Source organism: Numenius arquata, chromosome 11, assembly GCF_964106895.1.
Source record: "Numenius arquata chromosome 11, bNumArq3.hap1.1, whole genome shotgun sequence".
In the NCBI taxonomy this organism is placed as follows: Eukaryota; Metazoa; Chordata; class Aves; order Charadriiformes; family Scolopacidae; genus Numenius; species Numenius arquata.
Window position 1 is genome coordinate 7,450,427 of NC_133586.1, and position 24,303 is coordinate 7,474,729.

Consider the following 24,303-nt stretch of genomic DNA (forward strand, 5'->3'; position numbering starts at 1 on the left):
TAGAGAAGGTGGAGAAGTATAAAGAAGATAAAAGTACCTGAAACAAACTCAACTGCTTTGCCCAGGAGGAGCTCCTATTTCACTTCAATGCCTGCTGAAGTTGCGGATTCCTCCCTTGGTCTCAGCAGTGATTTTCTTTCCTTAATTAATCAATTACACATGTAACTGTGGTCCATTAGCAAAGCAGATGACTGTCTTCAGTCTCTGATTACTGGTTTTGGAAGAGCGCAAAAATATTTCAGTAGGATGAATAAATTTTCTCTATGAGGTTTTAATGAGACCATTTGGCATTTTTTTAAAAAAAACCAAGAACCGAAATGGGCATAATAAGCCAACGCCACCTACATCACGCACTTGGGAAAAACAACAGGCCTCAGTTTTAGACCCTGTCTGCACTTAATTGTACTTGGAAGAGTACATAATGGAGGACTAATGGTACCTATGCGTTTAGTTCACTTAGCAGCGCAGAGGGGATGATTTCCTACACGCAGTATAGCACTTTGGTTGGCTGTTTTGTAAGATAATGATCAGGACACACATTAGTAATAGACTGCCAGGGCTAGCATGTCCTGGGTTATAAAGCCCAGCTGGTCATGATCATAGTTATTAATAATAACAGTAATCTACATTTCTAAATCACTTCTGACCGCAACAGCTACCAGAGTCTGTTTATACATCTTGCACTAAGTCTAATTTCATCTGTGTATAAATATAGGGGCATTTTTCAGTGTGGGGGCATGTTTTCAAAGAAACAAAAGCTTGATTCTTAGAGCAACTCTGTATACTGTGCTGCACACAAAAATACAGCCTGGATTTCAGTATTTACCTTTCTGACACCTTCCCATAACATACATAGTGCTTCTATTCCTTTCATTAATCCGTTATTGACAAGAAGAGCTCAGAACATTGATTTTAAATCTCATCTGAGATTCTGAAAGCCTCTAGTCTCTAGCAAGTACTTGCCCCTGGGTCACTGCTACTATTATATGCTGATTTGCATTTACATATTTTGTTTGGAGGCTGTATTGTATTTGCTTTCTCCTATCTGAATTTCTTTCTGACACTGAGGATGAAAACGGTGATCAGCATGGGACATCAGCAACAGCTTACAGCGGTCCCTAACCCTGTTACACTCCCTCAGCCTTTCTTAATATTTTACTGATTTTTTTTCCTACTGAGAGGCTTAAAGCCAGGAAATTCCTGAAAAATTAGTTTTGAACTCAAGTGCTAAAAATACACATTTTGTATAACGCTGAAAAGAAGGCAAAGCGATCCCCACTCTACATTTGCCAAAGCAACTATGAAATCCAAATAAATTAAACTTCTCATTCACTCAGTGTTGCCAAGTGGATAGTTACAAGCCTCTTGTTCTCCTCCAGTAGCAAGGACTGGATGACAAGTATATTGGCTACATTTTGGGACTTATGCTGGTAATTGTTTTACCAATAAGGGAGGCACCAGACCCTTTGAATCCTTGCTGGAGTAGTGTCCTACATCCCTGCCTGAACATGTCCAGAGCTCCTGGTGCTGCCTCAAGCTGTGGAGTCCATTGGGTTGTCATTCCTCGTTCCTCTAAGGATATTCAGACACCATTGCTGAGTGCGATGTCAGGAATATATGGATAAAATGGCCCAAAAGCTGGGATGAAGGCAGCTCAGTAAGAAGCAATTTGCATTGTAAAGAATTCTTATAAGTATGCAGCCTATTAATAACTGCCTCCGTTTGTGACAAATGTCACCAGGCTGATTTGAGCTGCTTTGGAGGCAGAACGGATAGCAATTATTTATCACCCCAGAAGATGCTCTCAACAAATGATTCACGTTTGAGGGGGGATGGGGTGGTGTTTTTCTTTTGTTTTGTTTTCCTAACTAGTAATTTCATCACGAACATCCCAATTTTCAAAGGCTTCAGGCTTAGGGTCACCTCTGCAGGCTGTTTGCATCTCCCCAACCCATCAGCCCTCTTGCACTTTGTGTTGCACCAACTTGAAAGCAAAATGTGAAAAAGATTAGAAAGCAATGGAGAAGATTAAGTCTTTGGGCATTTACATGGCTTCAGAGCTACGGTGGCTGAAGAAAAGCTTGCTGCGGCACCTGAAAAGGCAGCAGTCTGTAGATGGGTACCAGCTTTTGGCTTGACATTAGCTCTGGAGTGGGAGAATGGCCCGTGTTACAGCTGAATCCTCAGAAAAGCACTGCTTAGGTATCCATTCAGCTCTCTCCAGGCATGGCCATAGATAGCACCACGGTGGTAAAAGAGGAATACCAGTATAAAAACAGTGAACATAGAACTTGCAATGTGGTCCACTGAATTCACTCAAATTTTCTGGAGTTGTGTCCACGTGGTGTCTGCAGCTTGTTTCTGCAAGCTGCGGAATCACAGATGAACTCAAGAAAATTAGATGCAGCTCCGTCATATGAAAATTTGAGGAATTTGAACTCTGTGGTGCCAGAATGTCACCTTTTTAATCCTGACACCTGTCGTCTACATTTTACAGCCATTATCTTGTCCTTCTGCCTCCAGCCCACCACAGTCAGGTCTTCAATGAACAAAGTACCTCTTGCACATTTGTGAGGAACCGCTTCTAAACCCATATCTTTCCTCCCTGCCTTTCTGACACCTTTCTGAATTGCTCAAGACACACAAACAGTAGACAGGAAATTCCTGGGGTCTGACTAGTCGAAGAGTGCTGACTTTAGGACACATTTATTCTCTTCCAATTGCACACAATACCATTAATAGGCAATAAACTTCAGATCTTGAGGTGGGGCACTTGGAGTGATGAGTAAAGATTCAGGAATCATTTGAATGTGCTCACCTAGCTTATTTATATTTGTGCTTAGTTTTGGGAATAAAATGTGAGTATAATTGAGGAACTCAAGTGCGGTGTGTAGATTGTGCAATTTCAGATGTGTGTTTGAGAAAATCTTCCGGAGATGCCTCTGGGAATCTTCTTCAGGGAAAAGTTTTGCAATTACCTGACCCTCACTGTAGTTTGACAGTTTTAAGCAATTTTCCATAGGAGTGCTCTTATTCAACCCAAGGCATTCAGTGGAGGAAACAAACTCCCACAGAGGCAGAAAAATCACTGTAATTCACCTGGTGGGTGCTCAGCAAAAAGCTCAGGAAACAGATCCCATTATCCCATCCATGAGTCAGGGACAAGAGGAACAGAATCAGTCACTTCCCCGGACACTTCTACGTCTGTAGATGAGAGCTGGCAGTCTTTGAGACATCACGAATCATGGCAGATAGACAGCAAAATCAACTGCAAACATTTCAGCTTACTCCACCTGTCTCTGCAGATGCATCTTAAACTGGGATGTTTGCAGGGAGAGCCCAGTTTCATGCCACCTGCCAGTGGCCGAATCTCCAAATCCCCAGTTACATTCTGCAGCAAGAGGAGATCTTGTTGAAGTTAATGGACACGGCTCTTTGCAGGACTGGGTTTTCTGCTAACAGAAGTGATTACATGAGACGTTGTGACACAAGCCAGTATCAGATCCCATACCTATCCCAGTCCAGGCAGGCACTGGCTACAGGCTTAGGCTATGTGAATGGTTTTATATCCAATTATAAAGGTACCAGTTCCTCACTGCCATCCAGTCCTCACTGTCTCTCAGGCAGTTTAAGAGACAGTAATGGCAAAGTTATCAACACCTTCACATTTTCTGTTTTGTTACCTCCAGTACAAATATCAATTACACAGTCTGACAAGGAGAAAATGAAATTGCAAAGTGTTAGGCTGCAGGTATTTAGTTCAATGATTGGGACTGTCTTTAAAACACAATAATGACACCATCCCAGCCAGATAACAGAGAGATGGGGTATTATGTGCATTCCTACACTTTGAATTTAAATTAAAATTTGCTGTGATTTAAGATGTTATCTCCTTTGAAGGTCTACACTTTCCTTGGAGAAAATAATTATTCTCAGCTAATAATGAGAGTCGCTAGGCTACTGATTAGTATATTTGCAGCAGGGTAAATTTGCTTCCTACTGTCAAAGACGCAGGTGCATTATTTACTGCATGATAATCTCAATCTGGAAGGAATCTTTGACTTCAAATGACACCTATTCATTAAAGCTCGTCATCACCTTGCCTGCTTTTGCTTATGCCTCAGTTTGGAAGCTACATTTTTCTTTGTGATTTGTAGAAGTCATTACCAAATGCGTGAAAGTCCATCAGCCAGGTTACCTTGACAATTTATTTTATGAACAGTAATAACAACAATGACAATAAGTAAAGGTAAATTATGTCTGAAGGAAAACAAAGTAGTCACTTGTGAGTTCTGATTGCAAAGATAGGTAGTAAGAAAGATGCAAGGACATAATATAGGTACTGACAGCATCATCCCCCATGTCCCATTTTGAAACCAAATTAATCAGGCCCCCATCCGAGGACTTTACTCAGGTGTAATGTCAGGCAACAGCTTCTTGTTACAGAGGAAAAGAGGAACACATGAAGTAATAGTTCAGGATTAGAACTACAGAACAGGGCAGGGCAGGGCAGAAAACTGGAATGCTTTATCCCTAAACCAGCTCAAGGGCAGACACCAAACTAGATTAGGATCCCTATATGGCAAACAGAAAGATCTCGATTTTCCTCCACATTGGCTTTAATGGTTTGTGCAGTTATATGAGAATGTCTGCTCTTTGAAGAGCAGGGTCATTGCAGTGGAAATCTCTGTTGTATAAACATTTCACCTTGTGCTGGTTCCTTGTCATGCACAATTAAATCCTGGCTGAGATATGCCTGGTGATTAGCTCAGCCCTTATTCCTTCCCTACCACTATCTCACATACTGGAGGAACTCATTCTCAATGATTATGTTGCTGATAAGGGAATTCCCAGGACTGCACAGTGACTGAACATATTGGATTTACATAATCTTGCTTAAAAATCAACATAGCATTTGCATCATGTCACCAGATTCCAGCTGCATCAAACGAGGGTGGATACTTGGGCAAGTCATACCCGAAGATGAAGAGATAAAACAGAGAGAAAGAAAAGGAGACAGAAGGTGATTTTCCCAGATTTTGCTGTGCTGTGTGTCACCTCGGAGATCTAGTCCAGAAAGTCTTTCTTCTGAAGTGAGAAAGAACTGCTAGCTCTCCAGTGAGCCACACCACCACCCTAGTTTTTATTCAGAGAATCTCCCACCCACATCTCCGCTAGTTTGGGGCTTGCACGCACGACAGAGACTCGGGTTGATACTTTTGCCTTTGCTTTGCATCTTGACCAGTGTTATGCTGGGAGAAGCCATTGGAAAGGCCTATTACAACACCTCACATCAAACAGGTGCCAGCAGTCAGAAGAGGATTATTGTCATTTGATTAGCTTGGTAATTGCTCATATTTTAGCACATCTTTCAGCATAAGACCATTGGGGCAAAGGCTTTTCAAGAATAGCTACCCTGTTTAAGATCACATGCCCACTTAATTTGAAGCAACTGTCTCATGCATACAAGCTTTTTGTCTACGTTGCTTGTGGTTCTTAGAAATTACTTGAGATTGTTCTGTTTCTTTGCAAGGACTCAGCATTCTGGGCTGGCAAACGCTACCAGAAAGACAACTCTGGAAAATAAAATGTTCTATTCATCTAATAAAGCCCAGACAATATCACGTTAAAATTCCTATCCAAACTTGCCTTTAAGTCTTAAGCCAGCCCTAAGAAAGGAAAAGTAATACCCTGAAGGTTGTTGAGACATTTTGAGTAGCTCACTCTCTGAGTTTTCCCTCAGCTTGGGCTTCAGTGGAGCCAACCTCAAAGCTACTCCTCTCAATGAATTTCTTCAAAACACCATTCCCATGTGAACAAGGTTTCCAGCAAAAGCCCATGAATTCTCCTCTACAAGCACAGGGTGTGAGCTGGGAAACTCTTTCAACTTGTCTGTGACACCATTTACTCCTGCAACAATGGATATAAACTTTGGGCTTGTCACTCTCTGAGAGTATAAGAGGTTTATCTTCGCACTGCTGTTGATTGAGCAGTCCGAGACAAGTTATCATTAGGCTGTTTAGGCTATCTGCTCACTGCCAAGGAGCTGACTGGGATGTCAAAATCTCCAGACAAGAATTTCTCCCAGGGCTAAAAGTAGAGCAACCAGGAAAAGCTGCAAATGCTAAAACTCTGTTTTTAAGCTCAGATAATGATCAGAAAAGGGTTTGGGTTTGAACTTGGGTTTTTGTTTAGTTGGTTTTTAACATTTCCCAGCATCATTTTCCCATTTGGATTTCCTCTTCTTTGTGAAATCCCATCTCTAAAGCCCATTTAAGGCAATTTTTCATCCCCAGTGAACATTGGAAGGTTGCAATAACCATAGCTATGATTTGGAGATACACTTAACTTCAGCTTTTAACTCCTCTGTGGTGGGTATGGCATTCACCTCTACTTTTTTCTCCTTAACCAGCATTTCTCCCATGCAGGTTTTATACTGAACCTTGACCTATGGATATAGGGAAACTGGTTACTTGGAATTAAATTTGCACCACAAAGAAGAGAAAGCTCTGTTAACTGACCTGAAGGAGGGCCATGCTGCAATGCCAGAGATAAATTCTAGCAAAGTAACAGAGCTTCAGGACATCCCAAACCCAAAACCTCTGAAAATCTGCCAAAGAAGGTCACTCAGGACCCTAACACAGAAGTAACCACACAGAGGGCAAGAGGTCTGCCCCAGAGATCAACATAAAGCTGACACTATTCCTGTCCTCTTCCAGGTGGGATGTGAATGGGAACAAAGCAACTTAGCAGGGTCCTACAGCTGGGACAAGCCAGGGCTGCGAACTCTTTATGGTCTCTTTGGATAAGGTCAAATGAAGGCACTAAAAAAGTTGTTCCGATATATTTATAGGCCTAAGGGCTCAGTACGTGGCTGGTTTCTGCGGAGCAGTTTGTTGTTCAGGGGCCTAAGGGAAGGAACAGGGCTGCTGGGAAGTTTTCGATGCTCTTACCCTTATCCCAGAAAAGAAAGGATAAAAGCACCGAATTTATTATTCAAAGATGTGTTTTGAGAGGCTCAGTACAATATTGTCTTCCCAGTCTGAAGCAGAAGATTTCAAGGCTAAGAAAGGGCTCCCTCTGGAGAAATATTACCAACTTCTGAAATCCCACAGCCAGCAGAGCCTGCTCCAGCTGCCGTCCTGCCTGAGGCACTCCACCACCGAGACCGGCTGCAACCCTGGGAAGATATTTCATCCCTGGGGTAAGTCTCTTTACTTTGCTAGGGTGACAAAAGAGAGGAATGAAGCCACCCGGGATCTGGCTCTGGTCTCGTTGCAATTAGGTCTGTTTATATTTACTAGATAGCTCTTTTGTTTGTTTTCTATGGTGAATAAAAAGCTTTTCAGGGAAACGCAACCTCTTGGTTCTCAGAGAGAAACCATCAATGTAAAATCCACAGTGGACACCAGCTGCATCCAGCTGTGGTGGCAGCAAACTCACAAGGCTAGAGTAAAGCCCCACTTAACTGGATGACAAGTCTTAAGGTGGGTTCCATGGTTTCTACAAGCTGTAAGAAGGGGAACTGCAACATTTGTTGGTATTATTTGGTTAATTTTGAGCAGGCTGTCCTCTGATCTGACTCACCTGCGGCCCATAGAGGGAAGGCATTGAGGATTCGTGGCCATGGGTTGTTTTGAGCTGATATGCAAAGCTCTTAGAAATACGTGTGTTGTCTCTTGTCTTACATTCATGATACAGGGATGCAGAAGGGGTTCATGAAACTGCTCTGTGGAGAGAATTCTCATTTTAAGAGCTCAGATTTTAACTGTAGAAGGTTCTAGCTGTGCTTGAGGGTGGAGAAGGAGGAACCCATGGGACAGTGCTGATGACATCTTACAATAGTTAGCTGGGCTGGAGAACTTCTCTACAAACCCTTTTCACTGCAGCATCTCAACGAGCTGCACCAGGAGTCACAGCTGATGCTGACCTGTTATTTGGTCTGTGGGTAAGGCACTGGTCAGCACAGAGCTCTTCTCTAACTGGAGTCTCACCGCATTTTTACAAGGGACTTGCATCTCCACTGGAAAACACTTAGGAGCTGCAGGCCAAGAAAGCTTGAAAACCATTGCACTAGTCTACTGAAGCAGAAACTCTCACATTTTCTCCCCCATAATCACATTCGCTTCAGGTTTGCACAGCTCCCCTTTCAAAAGCTTTGGCACTAGACAGGACTCGCCCTTCTCTAAGCTTTCTAATCACTGCTCTTTTTGCCCCCTTTTCCCTGACTTTCCTGGAGGTCAGATCCCTGTGACCCGTACCTGATGGCACTGCTGCAGCACCTTGGCTGTGCACGATGCGGGTCCCGGCGAGGACTCCTGGTCCTGGGCGCAGCCTCCTGCAGACAGCACTGCAGTTACTGGGGAGCAGGGACCAGCAGCCTGTGTTGTGGGCAACTGCTGCCATCTTCTGGTCTTTTTGAGACTAATTTCGGGCCCGAAAAAGCTGAGGCAGAATCAGGAAGGTCAGGTGTGCTAATTTAGTTTTACACATAAATGCATATGTGTGCATATATATATGTAGATATTCACACATATTTTTATAGGAGAAACGAGTGCTGAACAATAAATTTATATATCACTTATAATTTTTTCAAATAGTATTGTGTGGGTTAGTGCAGTAATAACTGCATATGCTTAACATGTTAAAAATTATATATAGGCCCTAACTGTTTTAATTATGATGGGCCAAGACAGCTGCAAGTTCTTCACTTAATTCTCCTCACCCACTGAGAACAGCCAAAAAAAATATCCGTGGCAGCCTCCTTGGCTAGTTTTTTGGTTTTTTTTTTTTTGTTTGTTTTGTTACACACATCTGCTCATAAGAAACTGGTCTGAGAAACAGACCCACTTGGTATCACCCACAAAGTCATGTCAGTGTTTGTGTATTGGCAGGGTGCTCAGTCTGCAGCACTTTCTGCCACAAGCTGGGAAAACAGAGCGTCATGTCCCAGCATCAAGTGCCTGGCCAAGTTGTTGCCCTTCCCCTGACTTTTGAACGAATGTGAACTCAGATTGCCACGTCTGATCTCTACTTTAAGAGTCCCCAAACCGGTGTCTGTGATATAGCAGCACTGATAAAATGATGGGCCAGCTTGCCATAATCTAACTCAAATCATATTCCTAATATCAAGTCACTTCACAATTCAGACACATCACTCAGACCTATTGCTGAACGTAGTGGCTGCTGTAATTGCCGTCATTTCCAGCCTTCTTCCTCCACCGGGTAACCTTCTGTGACAGCTTGGGTGAACCTACACATCCAGGGAATCTGGGTCATTTCTTGGTAGCTACGAGAATCTGTGCCAGAAACTCCACATAGTGAGAAACATGAGATGGGCAAGGCAGAATCATCAATACAGAAAAACAGGAATACAGATTTGCAAAGGTTTTCTTATCATCCAGTCCATCCTATGCTATCTCAGGCAGCTATGTCACATAATCCTGCTCTCGAATTCCCTGCGCCCTACTTTAAAATTAGTCAGGGTGTTTTTTATGCACAGTTTTTATCAACAACCTCATCTGCACATTCAAATACAGGATTTTTCCTGCTTACTGAGATTTCAGTCTTATGCAGAATGTCAACTAGCCTGGAGTAAGGACCACTAGAAAGCATCTCCAAGGCTTTCAGTACAAATCTCTGACATTTATTTGAAAGCCCACTTCTTAGAAAATATTGTTTGATGGTGTTTGCTAATACACAGTTTCCTACATAAAGGCAGAACACACACAAAGGTCTTACGGGCTGCTGACTCCATAGCCCTGTACTCTCCAGTCAGACATGAGCATTGCAAAATTCACAGCTAGCAGCTCCCACCTGAGACCAGTCCTCACCATCTCCTCCAGTCTGCTGCTGGCTTCGGTTCATTCAGTGGGACCCCAGCTCAGATGGGTCCTGTGGGACCTAATGGAACCTGAGCTAAGGAAAAAAATGCCTGATTTAGTCTCCTGATGATGGAGGTACATTCATGGTTCCTTTATTACATTTCCAATATCTTCTGGCTCTTTATCTCTCACTTGAATATTAGCTCTAGCCTGTTGCATATGCAGTGTATGTGAAGAGAGAACTAAATGCTGATTGACCTGCCAACCTTTCAGCCCCTCAATGTCCTATCAACAAGCCAGAGTTGCCTCAGAATCAGAACCCTGCAGACGTTCAGTGGATCTGGGGGAACAGACAATGCTGCATTTTATGGAATACATGAAGTTGAAATTCATGCGTAACCCCCATATTCTGCCAAACAGTCTCCACTGTTTATGCCATGAGCTCTTTTCCCACGCAGCTGGTATTGTGCAAGTCTCTATCATCCTGCTCTGAAAGCACGGGGTGGGTAGTTAGATTTATACAAAGAGCTGCAAATAAAAAAAATAAAAAAGACCACACATCCTTAGAAATACATCCAGAAGAGTGTATGTATGTTATGGTCAAGCCCTGTGTCAAGCTACAAGAAGCTGCTTTTTTTTTTTTTTTTTTTTTAGGTATTCTTGTTACAAAGCAAGAGTTTAGCTTTCCAGTTTTGTGTGGCACTTAAAAATATTTCATGCTTTGTCCACCAGAAAAGTTTTCAGGATATATAGTGTTTCTCATGTAGTGTGTTAGGAAGTGCACAGTGCGAATAAATGGTGGTAGAAGGGTGACTTAATTGAGGTGGGATTGTTTGAGAGAGCAAGGACATGCACATAGCAAACATCAGAGGAAGTCCCTACATTGTAACGGTACAAAATCACCCAAAACAGCCTTTGAAAAAGACTCAAAGTGCACATTAAACACAAACACTACAAGAGTCATTCTTTTTCTTCCAGCTTTTTAATGTGACGGAAAGAACAAAAACAAAGTCCATTGGAACAGCTGCAATTTCCAGTGACAACCAGACACAGATCAAATAAAAAAAAAATAAAAGAAGAAAGGTTTCAAATGAAGAAAAGAAACCAAGGGACTGGAATTGGCTATTTCCCACACAGAGCTGACAGAACATCTAAATAAAACGTTTCATTAAATGCACGACACTGGGTGTTATTTACAGTGGAACTTGCAGTGTGTACATTTATACAGCACTAGCATCACATAGAGCAAAGAAATTTCTTTCATTTTGTTTCCTTTGCAGTTCCCAGGCTTGATTCTTTCTAAAAGCAGCATTTGCTAATACAAGGGTGAGAAACTGAGGGAGAAACTTGATGGAAATATAATGTATGGGGCTGAAATCTACATAAACCTAAACATATACTCTCCAGTTTTACATGTCCTTCAGAAAGTCTAAGGACACAAGCAGGGAACATAAATGGACCTAGGGCCTCCTTAACAGTATCAGAGTATACTCTGTTGTTGAAGGTCTCAAAGCAGGACCTGGAGGAAACTTGCAGGCCTGCAGAAAGCTCAGGTCCGTGCTCTGCTCCTGCGTGAACCCAGCCTTGGGGCTGGACTGCTCCCAGGCTCAGGGAATATCCCTTAGAGTACCTCTCTGGCATCACCGATGGACATTGGGCTGCCTGACCTCTCTCCAGAGTCCAGAACATCTGGCTCTGGATTTGGGTTTTCCAAGTCCCTTTTCTTAGTCCGGAAGATCCATACACCGCCGTTTATAAGTCACACAGCATTTCAAGGGGATGAGGATCATACGGTCAAGGAGATCACCCCACCCAGCCCAAGCTGCAGCCACCACCAGTAGGATGTAGCAGAGCCAAAGGCAGTGGCGGGACCTGTCCTGCGTAACTGAAGCACAGGAACAGGTTAACAACCACCAGTTAAATTAACAGGGGATAGAAGGAGGCAGAACTCGTATCATAATACCACTGGTCGTTTATAATAGTGTCAACAGTGCTTTGTGTTCCTCTAAATGTCTGTTTCTGCATGCTCAGAAAATCAGTAATGAAATCCTCCCGTGACCCCCATTACACTGCTGTACAGCTAAAGACATCAGAGCAGGCCAGCTCAGATCCCCTAGACCCACCTTTCCCGTCCCACAAAGTCCCTGGCTAAGCAGCTGTACTGGTGTGCCACACACGTGTGAAGAGGTCCAGCTGTCCTCTAGTAGAGGTCTTTGGGATTTAAGGCAAGTCCCCTGTCTTGGTCCTCTGTGCCCCCGTTGCAGTAAAGTTCATGAATCCAAGGAAATAGTGCTCTGCAGAGGTCATCAGTGGACCCGTGGTCAGCAGTTTTCTCTGTGGATGTTCCAGTGTATCCAAGACAAGGAGACTGGTCACTGCGGCAAACATAGGCAAGAGGAACCACTGGTGGAGGCATGCTGGCCCTTGCACTGCAGGTATAATGCTGATTCTTACAGTAGCAATAGCCATTGTAGGAGGTGCCTAATGAGAAATGTCCCCTTGCACAGTGTTCTGGGGCTCTGCGGCTCAGGCTCAGCCCCACAGGTAGCCCACAGCTTGAAACTGAGATCCAAATCAAAACACAGCCAGTGCTGAGGGATCTGCACCCGACAACCATTTTGCTCTGGAGAGCAGTAGTGTGAAGCCTACACTGATTTAGACCATGACAAGGACAATAAACAAACACATCAGGAGTGTTGACTAAGCCTTGTTCACACTGAAGTTGGATGGGAGATGTCAGCCCAGGTGTCACGAAGGCAAGTGCCTGAGCTGGAGCTGTTGCCCTGGATTTCTCTGTTATGGAGGCAGAGGAGCAGGGCCATCCAGGGCAACCCATCTTCTTCTCAGCATGGTGCCTGAGCACGGTCACAAATATTGTCTGTGCCTTTCAACCAAGAATAATGGGAACCCAGGGTGACGAGTTCAGATCCAGACATCTAACTCAGAGGTGTCTAAGGCTAGGCGATATGGGTTCTCCTTCACTTTTCCTTTCTTCCTTCTCTCTTCGTTACCGTCCTTTCCCAGGACCTTGTGTACCAGCTGCAGTGGGGTATTTGCCCTTTCCTATTAGGTCATGAACTCCCTGGTCAAGTCAGGGGTAGGAGTCTTGTCGTGACACACGTGCATCATCCCCTGACCCTCAGGTGACTGACCCATGCATTCTAGGGGTGCAAAGAGTTTCCTGTACCTGGGTGACATTGACAACAACATCCTATTGCTCTTTACCTTGTCCCAGCTAATCTCTCAAAGGTGAGGCTTAACAGCCTGTGAAAGAGCTATTCCGTACAGAACAAAGGTTTCTAAGATTGGATAATGTTTCCTAATATTACCTTGCCATTTCTATCTCCTCAAGACCTCAATTTCTTCCTTCTCTGAAAATTAGCAGAGAGGTTTTGCAAAATAAATGATCTCATTACTGTCACTGTACACACAAACAGTCAGGTTTACTGTCACAGCATTGGATGATAGTAACTAAGAGTGCTTCGTAAAATAAATAAAGATAAATTCTGGCTCCACAGAGCAGCACAACAGAATAGTCCAGAAAATGAAACAAACTTTTTGTCCCCAAAATGCCATGTGGCAATTGGCATGCACGACCCAACAAAATGGATGAAACATAAAGACCATGGTGAGCTTTTGTGTTGAAATACATATTTAGCTGCTTCTCACCATGAAAAAGGACCAGACATTCTTAGAGAAAAAAAAAAAAACAACCCACACATTCTGGGCTGTGATTCTCAACAGAAGCCGTGAACCGCTGCCAAAGGACATAATTACATTCACTCCTACCTTAGAGAAGGAACCTTGCTGTTTTGAAGGGAAATCAAAAGAAGGCCCCAAGCTACCCATAAAATGAAAAAATGAGCCATAATAAGCTCGGTTATTACAGCATCTTGTGGTTTTATCAATTTCATAAACCCCAGAATAAATCTCAAAAATGCCAAAAAGCCCATTGTAGCCTAGCTGCTCCGGCAGTGCTTACCCTTGATTGACACAATGATAAAAATGATGCTTATTAGAGGGTTTTGCCTCGTCGGCCAGGATTTGCTCTTTGTGATCTAACCATGCTCTGTCTCCTTCATCTGTCCTCTGGAGCAGCACCAGCACTGACTCCCATGGTTTCATAGGGCTGGTCCCCGTGTGAGCTGTTAGTGTAGAGTGCGTTAGTGTGAGCGTGTTAGACTTCAGTCCTGTTGGATTTCAGGGATCCAAAGAAAGGTAAATTGGAAGATCATTAGCAAAAGTACAAAAGAATTTTTTATGTCACAAAATACCCTGGTGAGACAAACTCCCTGCATTATATGACAGTTTCTGATCAATTCTGGTCTATTGCTGAGCTTGTTGAAAGGGTCTAATTAGTGCTATCTAGTCAATTGTGAGCTTCCGTGTGTAATTTAACAGTATGCCTTTCATTCCTGCTTCCCAAGAAAGTAAATCCAAAAATACACAACCCACTTTACTTGTAGGTGTAATAGGACTTAAGTCTTATGATAAAAAGGGCATATGAATTTAAAAAATGATCTTTACAGAATATCAAACCTAACTGTGCCGCTTAATGGAGAATTTAATGTTCTGTACAGTGAAATCTTGCTGCGTGCATTCCCTGTGTAACAAGTTAAATGGCTTTAAGTAACTGTGCTTACAGTGTTTCAATGAGACCCGAGCATATAAGAAAATCAAGCATCATATTCTTTAAATAATATGGCTAAAATGCTGGTAAATTCACAGTTACCGTATTCTAGGTATTAGACAAAAAGTCACCTATTTACACTGGATCATATGTACACATTTGGTTTGTGGAATGCTCCAACATCGTATCGGTTTCTCCTCTGTGAAAGTTGTAAGAGAAAACTTCTTAATCATCATAGAAATATATATTCTCAGCCATTAACACATTTAAATATTTGGTGTCTGGATATAAAGAATGAAGTGCCACTAAGCTGATCGTGACTCCAGGTAATCTTGAATTAGTGGGATTAGTTTTTAGTGTCTGTCTTAAGATCTTCTTGAGGGTGCGAAATTAAAAATTACAAATTTCAATAGCTGATCATTTCAATCTGTGTATGTACGTTTGCAAGTATGTGTAAATACATATGTATATATATAAAATTATGTATATATTTCTCTCCCAGACCAAGAAGGTGCCTAGTGATTCTCTATGCCCAAGTGAAGACAGTAAAGGACTTCAAAACCCTGATTCCTCTGAGAGCGCCAAGCACCCACCCTCATATCCTCCAGAAATCAGGACTCTCCCACTCTTTTGGGTGGTTCAGGTGGTAACCCCAAAATCAAGACAGCCAGGGCCACTAGTCACGTTGGTAGCCCTCATCCCTGTTGCTGGAGCTCACCTACAGTAGGTTTGTTACCTGCCTCCCCCTCGGATGGCAGGGGATGCTTCGTGTCGGAGCACAGCTGATAGGAATTGCCAGGGAGTGGTGGGCAAGGCAGGCAGCATCTCACAGCTGGGCAAAGGCGTAAGGGGGTCCGGATCTGTTCTCCCGTCGGACACGCTCACACCCACGCAGGCGCACACATGCACGAAGCCGCTGCTCGCGTCCTGTGCCCATCACGCTGGGATGGAGAGGGAGAGGGGGTGGACTCCCAGCGTAGGCAAGGTTAAACCCAAGCTCTGCAAGGGGTGTGGAGTAGCTGCATGCACCGGTCGTGGCTGTAAAAAGGTCAGAAACTAGGGGTTTCGTTTTTATCCCTTTGGGCTCTGCTTTCCCTCTGCCCTCTCTCTTTGAGGTATCGACACAACAGTTTAGAAAAGGACATTTTGATTTTTCCAAACATGGCTCTGTTTTTGTTCTTCTTCTGTGTCCACCCCCCCGACCCCTCTGGCCTCGGCTGCTCACATCAGGACCTGATCTCGAGTCTCTGGCAGGCGCAAAGCGAGCAGGCCACCTCCAACCAGAGCAGAGGAAGCCAGAAGGATGGGAACCACCTTGGTTATCCCTACGAAGGAGGAAAAGATTGAGTTCCCCAGGATGGCACCAAACTTGCAAAGCCCATTGAGGATGCCAAAGGCTGTTGCCCTGCGGGGAAGAAAAGCAGAAAGCAGTGGTTAGGAGAGAGGTTCTCGGCATAACTACAGAAGATCTGGATGGTTAATTTTGTGAATGCTCTTAACGTTGCCCAGGCTACGCTTCTAGCAAGTAAAGCCAGGCAGAATAAATAAATACGTAAATAGATGTTGGGGTTTTGCATCTCTGTGTGAATGAGGAGAATGTCTGGGTGTAGTCATTTCTCCTTTCCATCTCAGCTTCTCCCTAGCCCTAGAGTGGCCCACTATGGCAGCCTTTGTCCTTCGCAAATTCAGCAGGACACAACCTGTTCTAGAACTTGTCAAAGCCCTTCCAAGCCCTGGCTGGAGTGGGTTGTCACCCACCAATCTGGGCTCTCCTCCAAATTCTGCTTCACCCAGCAGCTAAAAGCACGCTGCCTTCAAAGCACAGTCCTTCTCCTTCCCTTCTGGCTTCCCCCAACTGCCTGAAAAAGGTGAAAAAGGCAAAAAAGGCTTATAATGATGTCGCAAGGAAAGATTTCATCTGCAACACATTCTCCTGAAGTTGCCTGTGCTACCTCATCTCCCAAACCATTCTGCACACATGGTTGTCTCCAGGTTGTGGAGGGGAAGGCTGTCACGATGATGAGCTATGACAAGAGGCTGGAGGATACAGTCTGAAACGCCAGACCTCCATGCACATCCATGGAAATGATAGAATCCATATTTTATCTGCTTGCAATTTCCATACACCCACAAGCCACTGTGCATGCAGAATTATGCTTGCAAATGTCTGTGCTGATCCAGTACAGCCGCAGGACTACCCAACCCTTAAGGACTGGTGAAAATAATAAAAGAAATACACCTCCCCCATCTACGTGTATCTAGAGTGACTTTTTCCATCAGGAACCGAGAGGACAAAGTCAGAGGGTGGAGACTAAAAGGAGAAATATTCTGAGCACCTTTTGTCAGTGGGGTAGAGCTCCACGGTGATCACGTCCAGGGCGTTCCAGGCAGCAATGCTAGCCCCGCAGAAGAGGCACTGCCAGCCGATCATTGCTGACTCGCTGTTGCCGAAAAAGAGAAAGAAGCAGCACACTGCTGAGATCAACATTGAGCCACCTACGGGGGGAGAAACCAAGAGAAAAACGTTGGCACCAGTTTCCCCTGTCCACAGTTGAGCAAACACATTTGTTGATAAAGATGGCTTTCAAGTGACAGTGTTTCACCCCAAAACAAATTAAGTCTGCAAGAATCCAAAAATACCTTGATGCTGCCTATCCGTCATTCTCTGATGCTGGAAAACAGCCTGAAAATATTCTCAATGACCATCTGATCTTGCTGATAGCCCTGCTCTACAGAGAATTTGAAGACAGGCTTTTTCAGGCGTGTTTCCAGCATCTCAGACTTCCAGATGGACCCAGAAAGAGCAGAGGCAAGTAAACATGAAAGTCAATGAGGAGGAAGAATCATTATGAAGGCTTTCCAACTTGAGTTTTGAGTGAAGAGCTGGTGCATTTCATATCATATCGAAATCACTTGACACATTTATAGTCTCAATTAGGATAATTTACAGTCAATTGTATGAAGCACTTGAGGTCTCTTTTAATTATAAGAACATCATTAGATTTCATGGCACATTTGCACAGGAGCCATAATTTTATGAACATCACCAGGGGAGAAAGTGAGAGTGTTCATGCACAGTTAGGCACAGTTCAGATTCAGAAATATTAATGGCTACATCACTGCCTTCTACTCCAGTGGGAATTTTCACCTGAAATATGCAATTTTTTGCAAAATCAAAGTATCTTTCACTGGAAAGTTCTGTTGTTGCTGAAATATCTCCATTTACTACCAGGAAATTGAACAATTTTTTTGTTTGTTTGGGGTTTTGTGAATCAATTTGGCACCATCCAAAATAATTTGGTTGCTGAACTGGAACTAAAATGCTTCATTTTGGCCATTATGTCGCATTTTGCCACTGTGGTGCCCTGCCTATGAGAAGCTGCCGTGCAGGATTCCATATCCACTTCTCCTCCGTGGTACCTGGCCAAACTACATCCCCCACTGTGCGGTGATGATATTCCCTCCGCCGAAGAGGTAGAGGCAGCATTAGGGTCACCCTCTGTGCACCAGATTTGACATTTGGCACAGGAGAGGGTTTAGTGGAACATGATAAAACTGAAGTCCCAGCGAGGCACATAACGCAAAAAGCAAAATTCAGTTTACATGTTAAGCTGACCAGAAATAACATGTTCAGCAGAATGATACGGGTGGGATGCCAGAAGGCTGTTTCAATTGAAAATTCCATAGTGAAACGTTTCAGCATGTCGTTACTAATTTTTATCCTGTTCTTTTCATTCTGCAGAAGGAATAAGCATTTAGGATTCCAGCTGTCATCTCAATTCCAGATGAAGATGCTGAAATGCTGGCATGTTTGCAGGGTGGACAATCTGATTCTCATTCAGCTTTACTTAATTTATTTCCCACAGACCCTCTGATTTGTTTTGGTCTTTTCTAAATTCACTACATGAACCTTCATTTTCCCCCCAGCATACATTCCTGACACACTGGTGGGGGCTCATCTTCCTTACCTTAACCTGTATGATGCTGAGGCTGAGCTGACTAAACTTCCTTCTTTTCTCAGAAGGGATAGGTGAGCTCAAGAGAGTGAGTCATCCCTTACCCCTGAGCCACATCCCTGATTTTATTACACTCATTTGGCTGTCCCTTGAGGCATGATTCCCACAGTACCTGGAGAGCAAGGTTTGAACCCTGGAGGAAGCAACACCAGAAATTCCCAAAGTAATCCTAAAGCCGATAAGGTGATAAGTTATTCCAGTAATGCTAAAGGGTGGCATCCTGCTTGGTTGTGACATGGTCAGTTAATCTACCGTATGCTCTCTGAAGCTGTTTGTAAAATCCTTTGAAAATCAGAAAACCAAAAGAGGGAACTCCTGGGCTACCAAGCAGCTTCATGAAATAAACTTTGTGAATATTCATTGCTACAAGCAAAGTGTTTATTTATTTATACAGAGTGCTATGGACGTCAGCATCAACTCAACAGCACCAAGAGGTCCTGCTTCAGCTCTGACACTATGGTGCTGAGCCCTGGATAAACATACAGGCTTTGACATAAAAGCCAAATTAAAAGGGAGAATGTCACAGATACACAGAAAAGCAGGAGGAGGCGAGGAGCAGGTAACTTGCCCACTGCTACAGAGTAGATCACTTGCCTTACCTTCAAGTCTTTTTACCCTTCTGCTCCGTTTGGTACGGGAATGACTCATCCCCACCTGAGCCATCTCGGCTTGCGTTGGTGTGTGCGGATGCAGGGAGACCTTCACGCTGACCCGGGCTCTTTGCAGAGTCGTGCTCCCACCCACAACCTGTGCCATGCACCCATCGTCGCCACTCACCGATCATCTTTATCCTCCCTATTTTGTCCATGAGTAATGCAGAGATGATGTTCCCCGGCAGCACAGACAGACTGCCCAGGAAGCTGACCAGGTAGATCAGGAAATCATTGTCCTCCTCAAAGTCCAGGTGACAGCCTTCCTTCTCCTCCAGAAACGTGCTGTTTATGAGCCTGCAGTTGATGAATTTATGTTCGTAGAGATCTGCGAGGGAAAGAGGCAAAGTGTTGATCTGCTCGGCTGATCGCCCTTCATACAGCAGCAACAGGACTTGGCATCAAAACCAAATCAGAGATCTGCAAGGTGCTGTTCACTGCTCATCACTCTCATTTTATAATACTTAAAGTACATCACACACACACAGAACCTCATCATCCTTTCTCCCAGAATCTGGTGAAATAGTTCCTAATTACAGAGATGAGACCATAGCAGGAATCCCATTACCAGTGTTATAAAAGACAGTAGAGATGATGGTGCAGTTTTCAAAGAAGGTCTCACTGGATGTCACATCTTCAAAGTAACATTCCTCAAACAGTGAATCCTCAAATCTCACTTCCTTGAATTTCATGCCAATAAACCTGTGGGGCAGGAAACAGAACTTCACTCTGTGCTTTAAGGTATTTTCTACACTATATAGCATGTAATGGCTGTTTCAAGAGACAGAGCACTAACGGCAATTTCTAGGGTCATTTACAGAAAAAGCGTTACTTGAATGCATAACTGTGCTTCCAACTCCATGTTTATACATCTTGTATTTTAGTAAGAGACACGGGTTTGAAGAGGTTGGTTTTTATTTTTTTAAGAGTAATGGACCTTTTAGGATTTCTGGCAGTTTTTCTATTCCAAAAATAGTCACATCTAAGAAAATGTGCTTCTAAGGCTGAGTGGACACAAAACCTCTGACTTTCAGTACTAGTCCATCCGAAGAAGACATAATTTCACTCAATGCATGACATTTTCTTTGTGAACTGACCTTGTTGCCTTCCTTACTCTGCCCCTTCCTCCAGCATAAATACAACAGACATTATCAGGAGCCCATCGAGCCATTTGGTGAAAGGCTTTTGACAGTTGTTTAAACTCAAAGTGATTTTTAAAGCAAAAATGCAGTAGGGTTTCTGGAGAGAGTGGGGAAATTATCTGAGTTCTGCTTGTTACCATCTCTGTTGGAGAAATATTGCTTATTGTGTAATGAAAACAGATTACACTAAAAATAATCAACTGTGTCAGATGATTGATTTCTCCTCTGATGCGAAGCTTGACATGTCTGACCTGCCTGCCTGAAGGATGACACAATATTGATTTACCTATGAAATTTTGCAGGGACACTGAGAAGATGTATTAGTTAATGCACAGGCACGTTTGGAAGATGTAAGGAGCTATTAAGAGCAAGCATTATTGCTCTAGTTAAAGAGGCCATGACTGTCACCAAATAAAAAGCCTTCTAACATATACCCAGAAACTTAATTGAATTGAGCACTTACAACATAGTTGCGCATGATGGCTGTTTACACCATTACATGAGCACTGCAGGGCTTCTCAACTGAAGCTACTAACAGATATTATTAATGTTGAAAATACCGCAAGAAGACTATTCAAGTCTTTTATTCCATGTAGAAGGTCTCATAGGTTACAGCAAAACTTAAGCTGTTCTGCATTTGCTCAGTAATAGCCTGTGATGTATTTACTCCCGAAGGCAGTTAGAAGCCCTTTTCCTGCGGTTTGCTTGCTTAACGTCCATCTTTAAAAGACTCCTGTAGCAATGGACTGGTGTTCAATGGAGTTTTAACTCGCAGCCAAGGGCTAGAGATAAAACACAGCTATAAATCATATTGAGATATGCTCTGGGCATTACTGGAATGCAGTTTGATCAGGTTTTGAGTTTTTGAATTGGAAGGACCAAGGCAGGAGAATAGTGATGTACGTCACAGTTTTTATGTCCTCATCCTGCAAGGTGCAGGATGCATCTTGCATCCTTCATCCTCAATTCCCAATGAAGTTAGTGAAAACTGAGCATCTCCTCTGTGTATGAGTCCCCAGTTCCTAAATTTGATCACCATCCACTTCCCACCAGACTTTCTTTCACTGCTCTATAGGCAGGGGAATAGGAATTATGGGACTAGGTTTGCACCATCAAATACAGCTCCCTGCTGCAAGGACGGCCCCTGGAAGGACATGGGAACACATGCTGGGGTCCCCCACTAATGTTTATCAGGTATACACCAAGGAAACACAGACAAATTGTTTCTGAGAAGAGAGGAATAACCTGACTGGGCAGTGTGGTATGGTTTCAACCCTGAAGATTAAAACAATCAGTGTTTTGTGTAACATTGAACATCCAGTGGGACCTCCCCGCATGGTGTAAGGCAGCTGGAGCAATACCCTGGCTAATCTATCTAGGACAATGGGATCTCCACAGAATTTAAATAGGTCTATTTTACCACCCATTTTATTAGGATTTAGAAAAGTAATAATGGCCTGCTATAAATCACTAGTATTTTTATTGCTGTGGAACACAGATTGATTGGGGTCCAGGCTGGATGCAGAAGAAAAACCACTAGGCCCAGCCCAAATAGGAGAAGAAAGGGAGAAAAGCAATGATGTTCTGCTAGAGTAACTTCATTGACTTCAAAGCGCTAAAAGAGAAGGTGACAGACTCATCTGTGGGGAGATGCCAGCCAGTGTGGGAGAAGCACACCAGTACAACCGGCCATGACACAACTCGCAGTAACGGGCTGCAGGATGGAGACCGGGGTAAGTCATATAGAGAACTTCAAGAGAAAACTGCTTTTTATTTTGGAAATGCGGCAGCAGAGCAGCTTCATTACAAGTGATGGGCTCTCCTACCCAAGACCAGCAGATGTCAGTGTGTGCTAAGGAAAGAGAAGTCACCTCTGCATCCAGAGCTGCCCAGCACAGCCAGGTAGGTGCCCACCGCCCTGCTCCCAGCAAGGGGCTGCTGGATGCAGGGCTCCTCACAGGCATCCCCTTGGATCTGGAGATGCGAGTGGATGAGGCAGAGTGTGTGAAAAGCAGGAGAAAAAGGGTATTTGGTCAGTGGAAAACTGCCTTTGGGATTTGAGACTATGTGTCCAAAAGAACAACAGAGATTTTCAAGTTGGTAGAAAATGAAAAGAAAAATAAAAAAGAAAAAAAAAAAAAAGAGAGCGCTTTCTGGGAATGTGTTTCAATTTGCATGCATCAAACCAAGTTCTGTTCACTTACTTATCCTTTCTGTATTCCCCATTTCTATGGATCTGGTTTTCCAGGGTGAAATTAAAGGTGAAGTGTGACACTTCTTCCTCATCAAAGATCTTCACTCGGGATTCATATGCCTCTTCTTGGAAATACCGGATCATATCAGGAAACCAGACAATAAGGCCATAGTAACTATAGCAGAATGGGAGACATACATTAGAGATAGAAGATACTGCACTACAAATATTGCAGTGCTTTTCCAATTATCTACTTCATAACTTGCAAATCTGTTAAATTCCTAATGCAAATGCACTTCCGATACAAATTCTTGCTCAGCTCTGACAAAGGACCACACCAAGTGTCTCCCTACTCTAAGCACTCAGCTGATCTCAGAAGCACATTGAGCTATCAAAGACATAGAGGGATTGAGAGCACCATCAGCAAGTTTGCAGATGACACCAAGCTGTGTGGTGTTGTCGATACACCAGAGGGATGGGATGTCATTCAGAGGGACCTGGACAGGCTGGAGAGGTGGGCCCAGTTGAACCTCATGAGGTTCAATAAAAGCTAGTGCAGGATTCTGCACCTGGGAAGAAGCAATCCTCAGTATAAATACAGACTGGGGGATGAGGTGTTAGAAAGCAGCCCTGAGGAAAGGGACTTGGGGGTGCTGATGGACGAGAAGCTGGACATGAGCAGGCAATGTGCTCTCGCAGCCCAGAAGGCCAATCGCATCCTGGGCTGCATCAAAAGAAGTGTTGCCAGCAGATCCAGAGAGGTGATTCTGCCACTTTACTCTGCTCTGGTGAGACCTCACCTGGAGTACTGTGTGCAGGTCTGGAGCCCTCAGTATAGAAAGGACATGGACCTGATGGAGCGGGTCCAGAGGAGGGCCACCAAAATGATCAGGGGGCTGGAGCACCTCTCCTATGAGGACAGACTGAGGGAGCTGGGGTTGTTCAGCTTGAAGAAAAGGAGGCTCCGGGGAGACCTCATAGCGGCCTTCCAGTACCTGAGGGGGGCCTACAGGAAGGCTGGGGAGGGTCTGTTTACAAAGGCCTGCAGTGACAGGACGAGGGGCAATGGTTTTAAGTTGGAGAAGGGGAGATTTAGATTGGATATTAGGAAAAAATTCTTTACCATAAGGGTGGTGGAACACTGGAACAGGTTGCCCAGGGAGGTGGTTGAGGCCCCTTCCCTTGAGATATTCAAGGTGAAGCTCGATGAGGCCCTGGGCAACCTGGTCTAGTTGGGGGTGTCCCTGCTGACTGCGGGGAGGTCGGACTAGATGACCTTTGGAGGTCCCTTCCGGCCTGGACCAATCTATGAATCTATTATTGTTCACTTAAAGCAGGACAATTCATTCAAGTTTGACTCTTTGACTGGGAAATAAAGCAATGTGTTATCCTGGATGCCCAAGATACTAACAAAGCAGTAAGAAGTTTGGAAACTCCCCCAGAAGGCAGATTTCTGCAAGTGCAAAGTTTAAGTGGGAGTTAGACAAAATTTACCTGTAGTTTAGACTAGGTTCACCCAAATAGTTTTGATCTAGACTAAAGAACAGCTGAGAATGAGGTAGGGCTGTGTCTCTTTTGGTGTGGACAAGATCAAATGAAAGATCTAGAGATGAGAAAGTCGATATATTACTGCCCTACTCACCACTTCTCAAGTCCTGATTTGTTCAAAGCACCTTGTACTCTCATATAAGCAATCAGATTGATCAATAGTTCATAGGAGAGCAAAGCTTAGTACACAAAAAACTGCTTAAAATAAGACCAGGATTAATTTTGTAATAGTTTATTTAAATGTGTAAATAATTATTCAGGCTCTGAGGGCCCTCTAGTTTCCTGAAAAAGTTAAAGTA

The 24,303-nt window shown here is 43.7% G+C and overlaps 1 protein-coding gene across 1 annotated transcript in view; it reads right to left on the minus strand.

The window, feature by feature from the left end:
- Positions 1 to 15,675: 15,675 nt before the first annotated feature.
- SV2B (synaptic vesicle glycoprotein 2B) overlaps positions 15,676 to 24,303 on the minus strand; it is a 28,320-nt gene continuing 19,692 nt past the window's right edge. The window contains exons 8-12 of the mRNA XM_074155780.1: positions 22,467 to 22,631; positions 19,689 to 19,822; positions 19,248 to 19,448; positions 16,791 to 16,950; positions 15,676 to 15,859 (exon numbers count right to left, since the gene is read on the minus strand). Coding sequence (XP_074011881.1) covers positions 15,676 to 15,859; positions 16,791 to 16,950; positions 19,248 to 19,448; positions 19,689 to 19,822; positions 22,467 to 22,631 — 844 coding nt within the window. The remainder of the gene's footprint in view (positions 15,860 to 16,790; positions 16,951 to 19,247; positions 19,449 to 19,688; positions 19,823 to 22,466; positions 22,632 to 24,303) is intronic.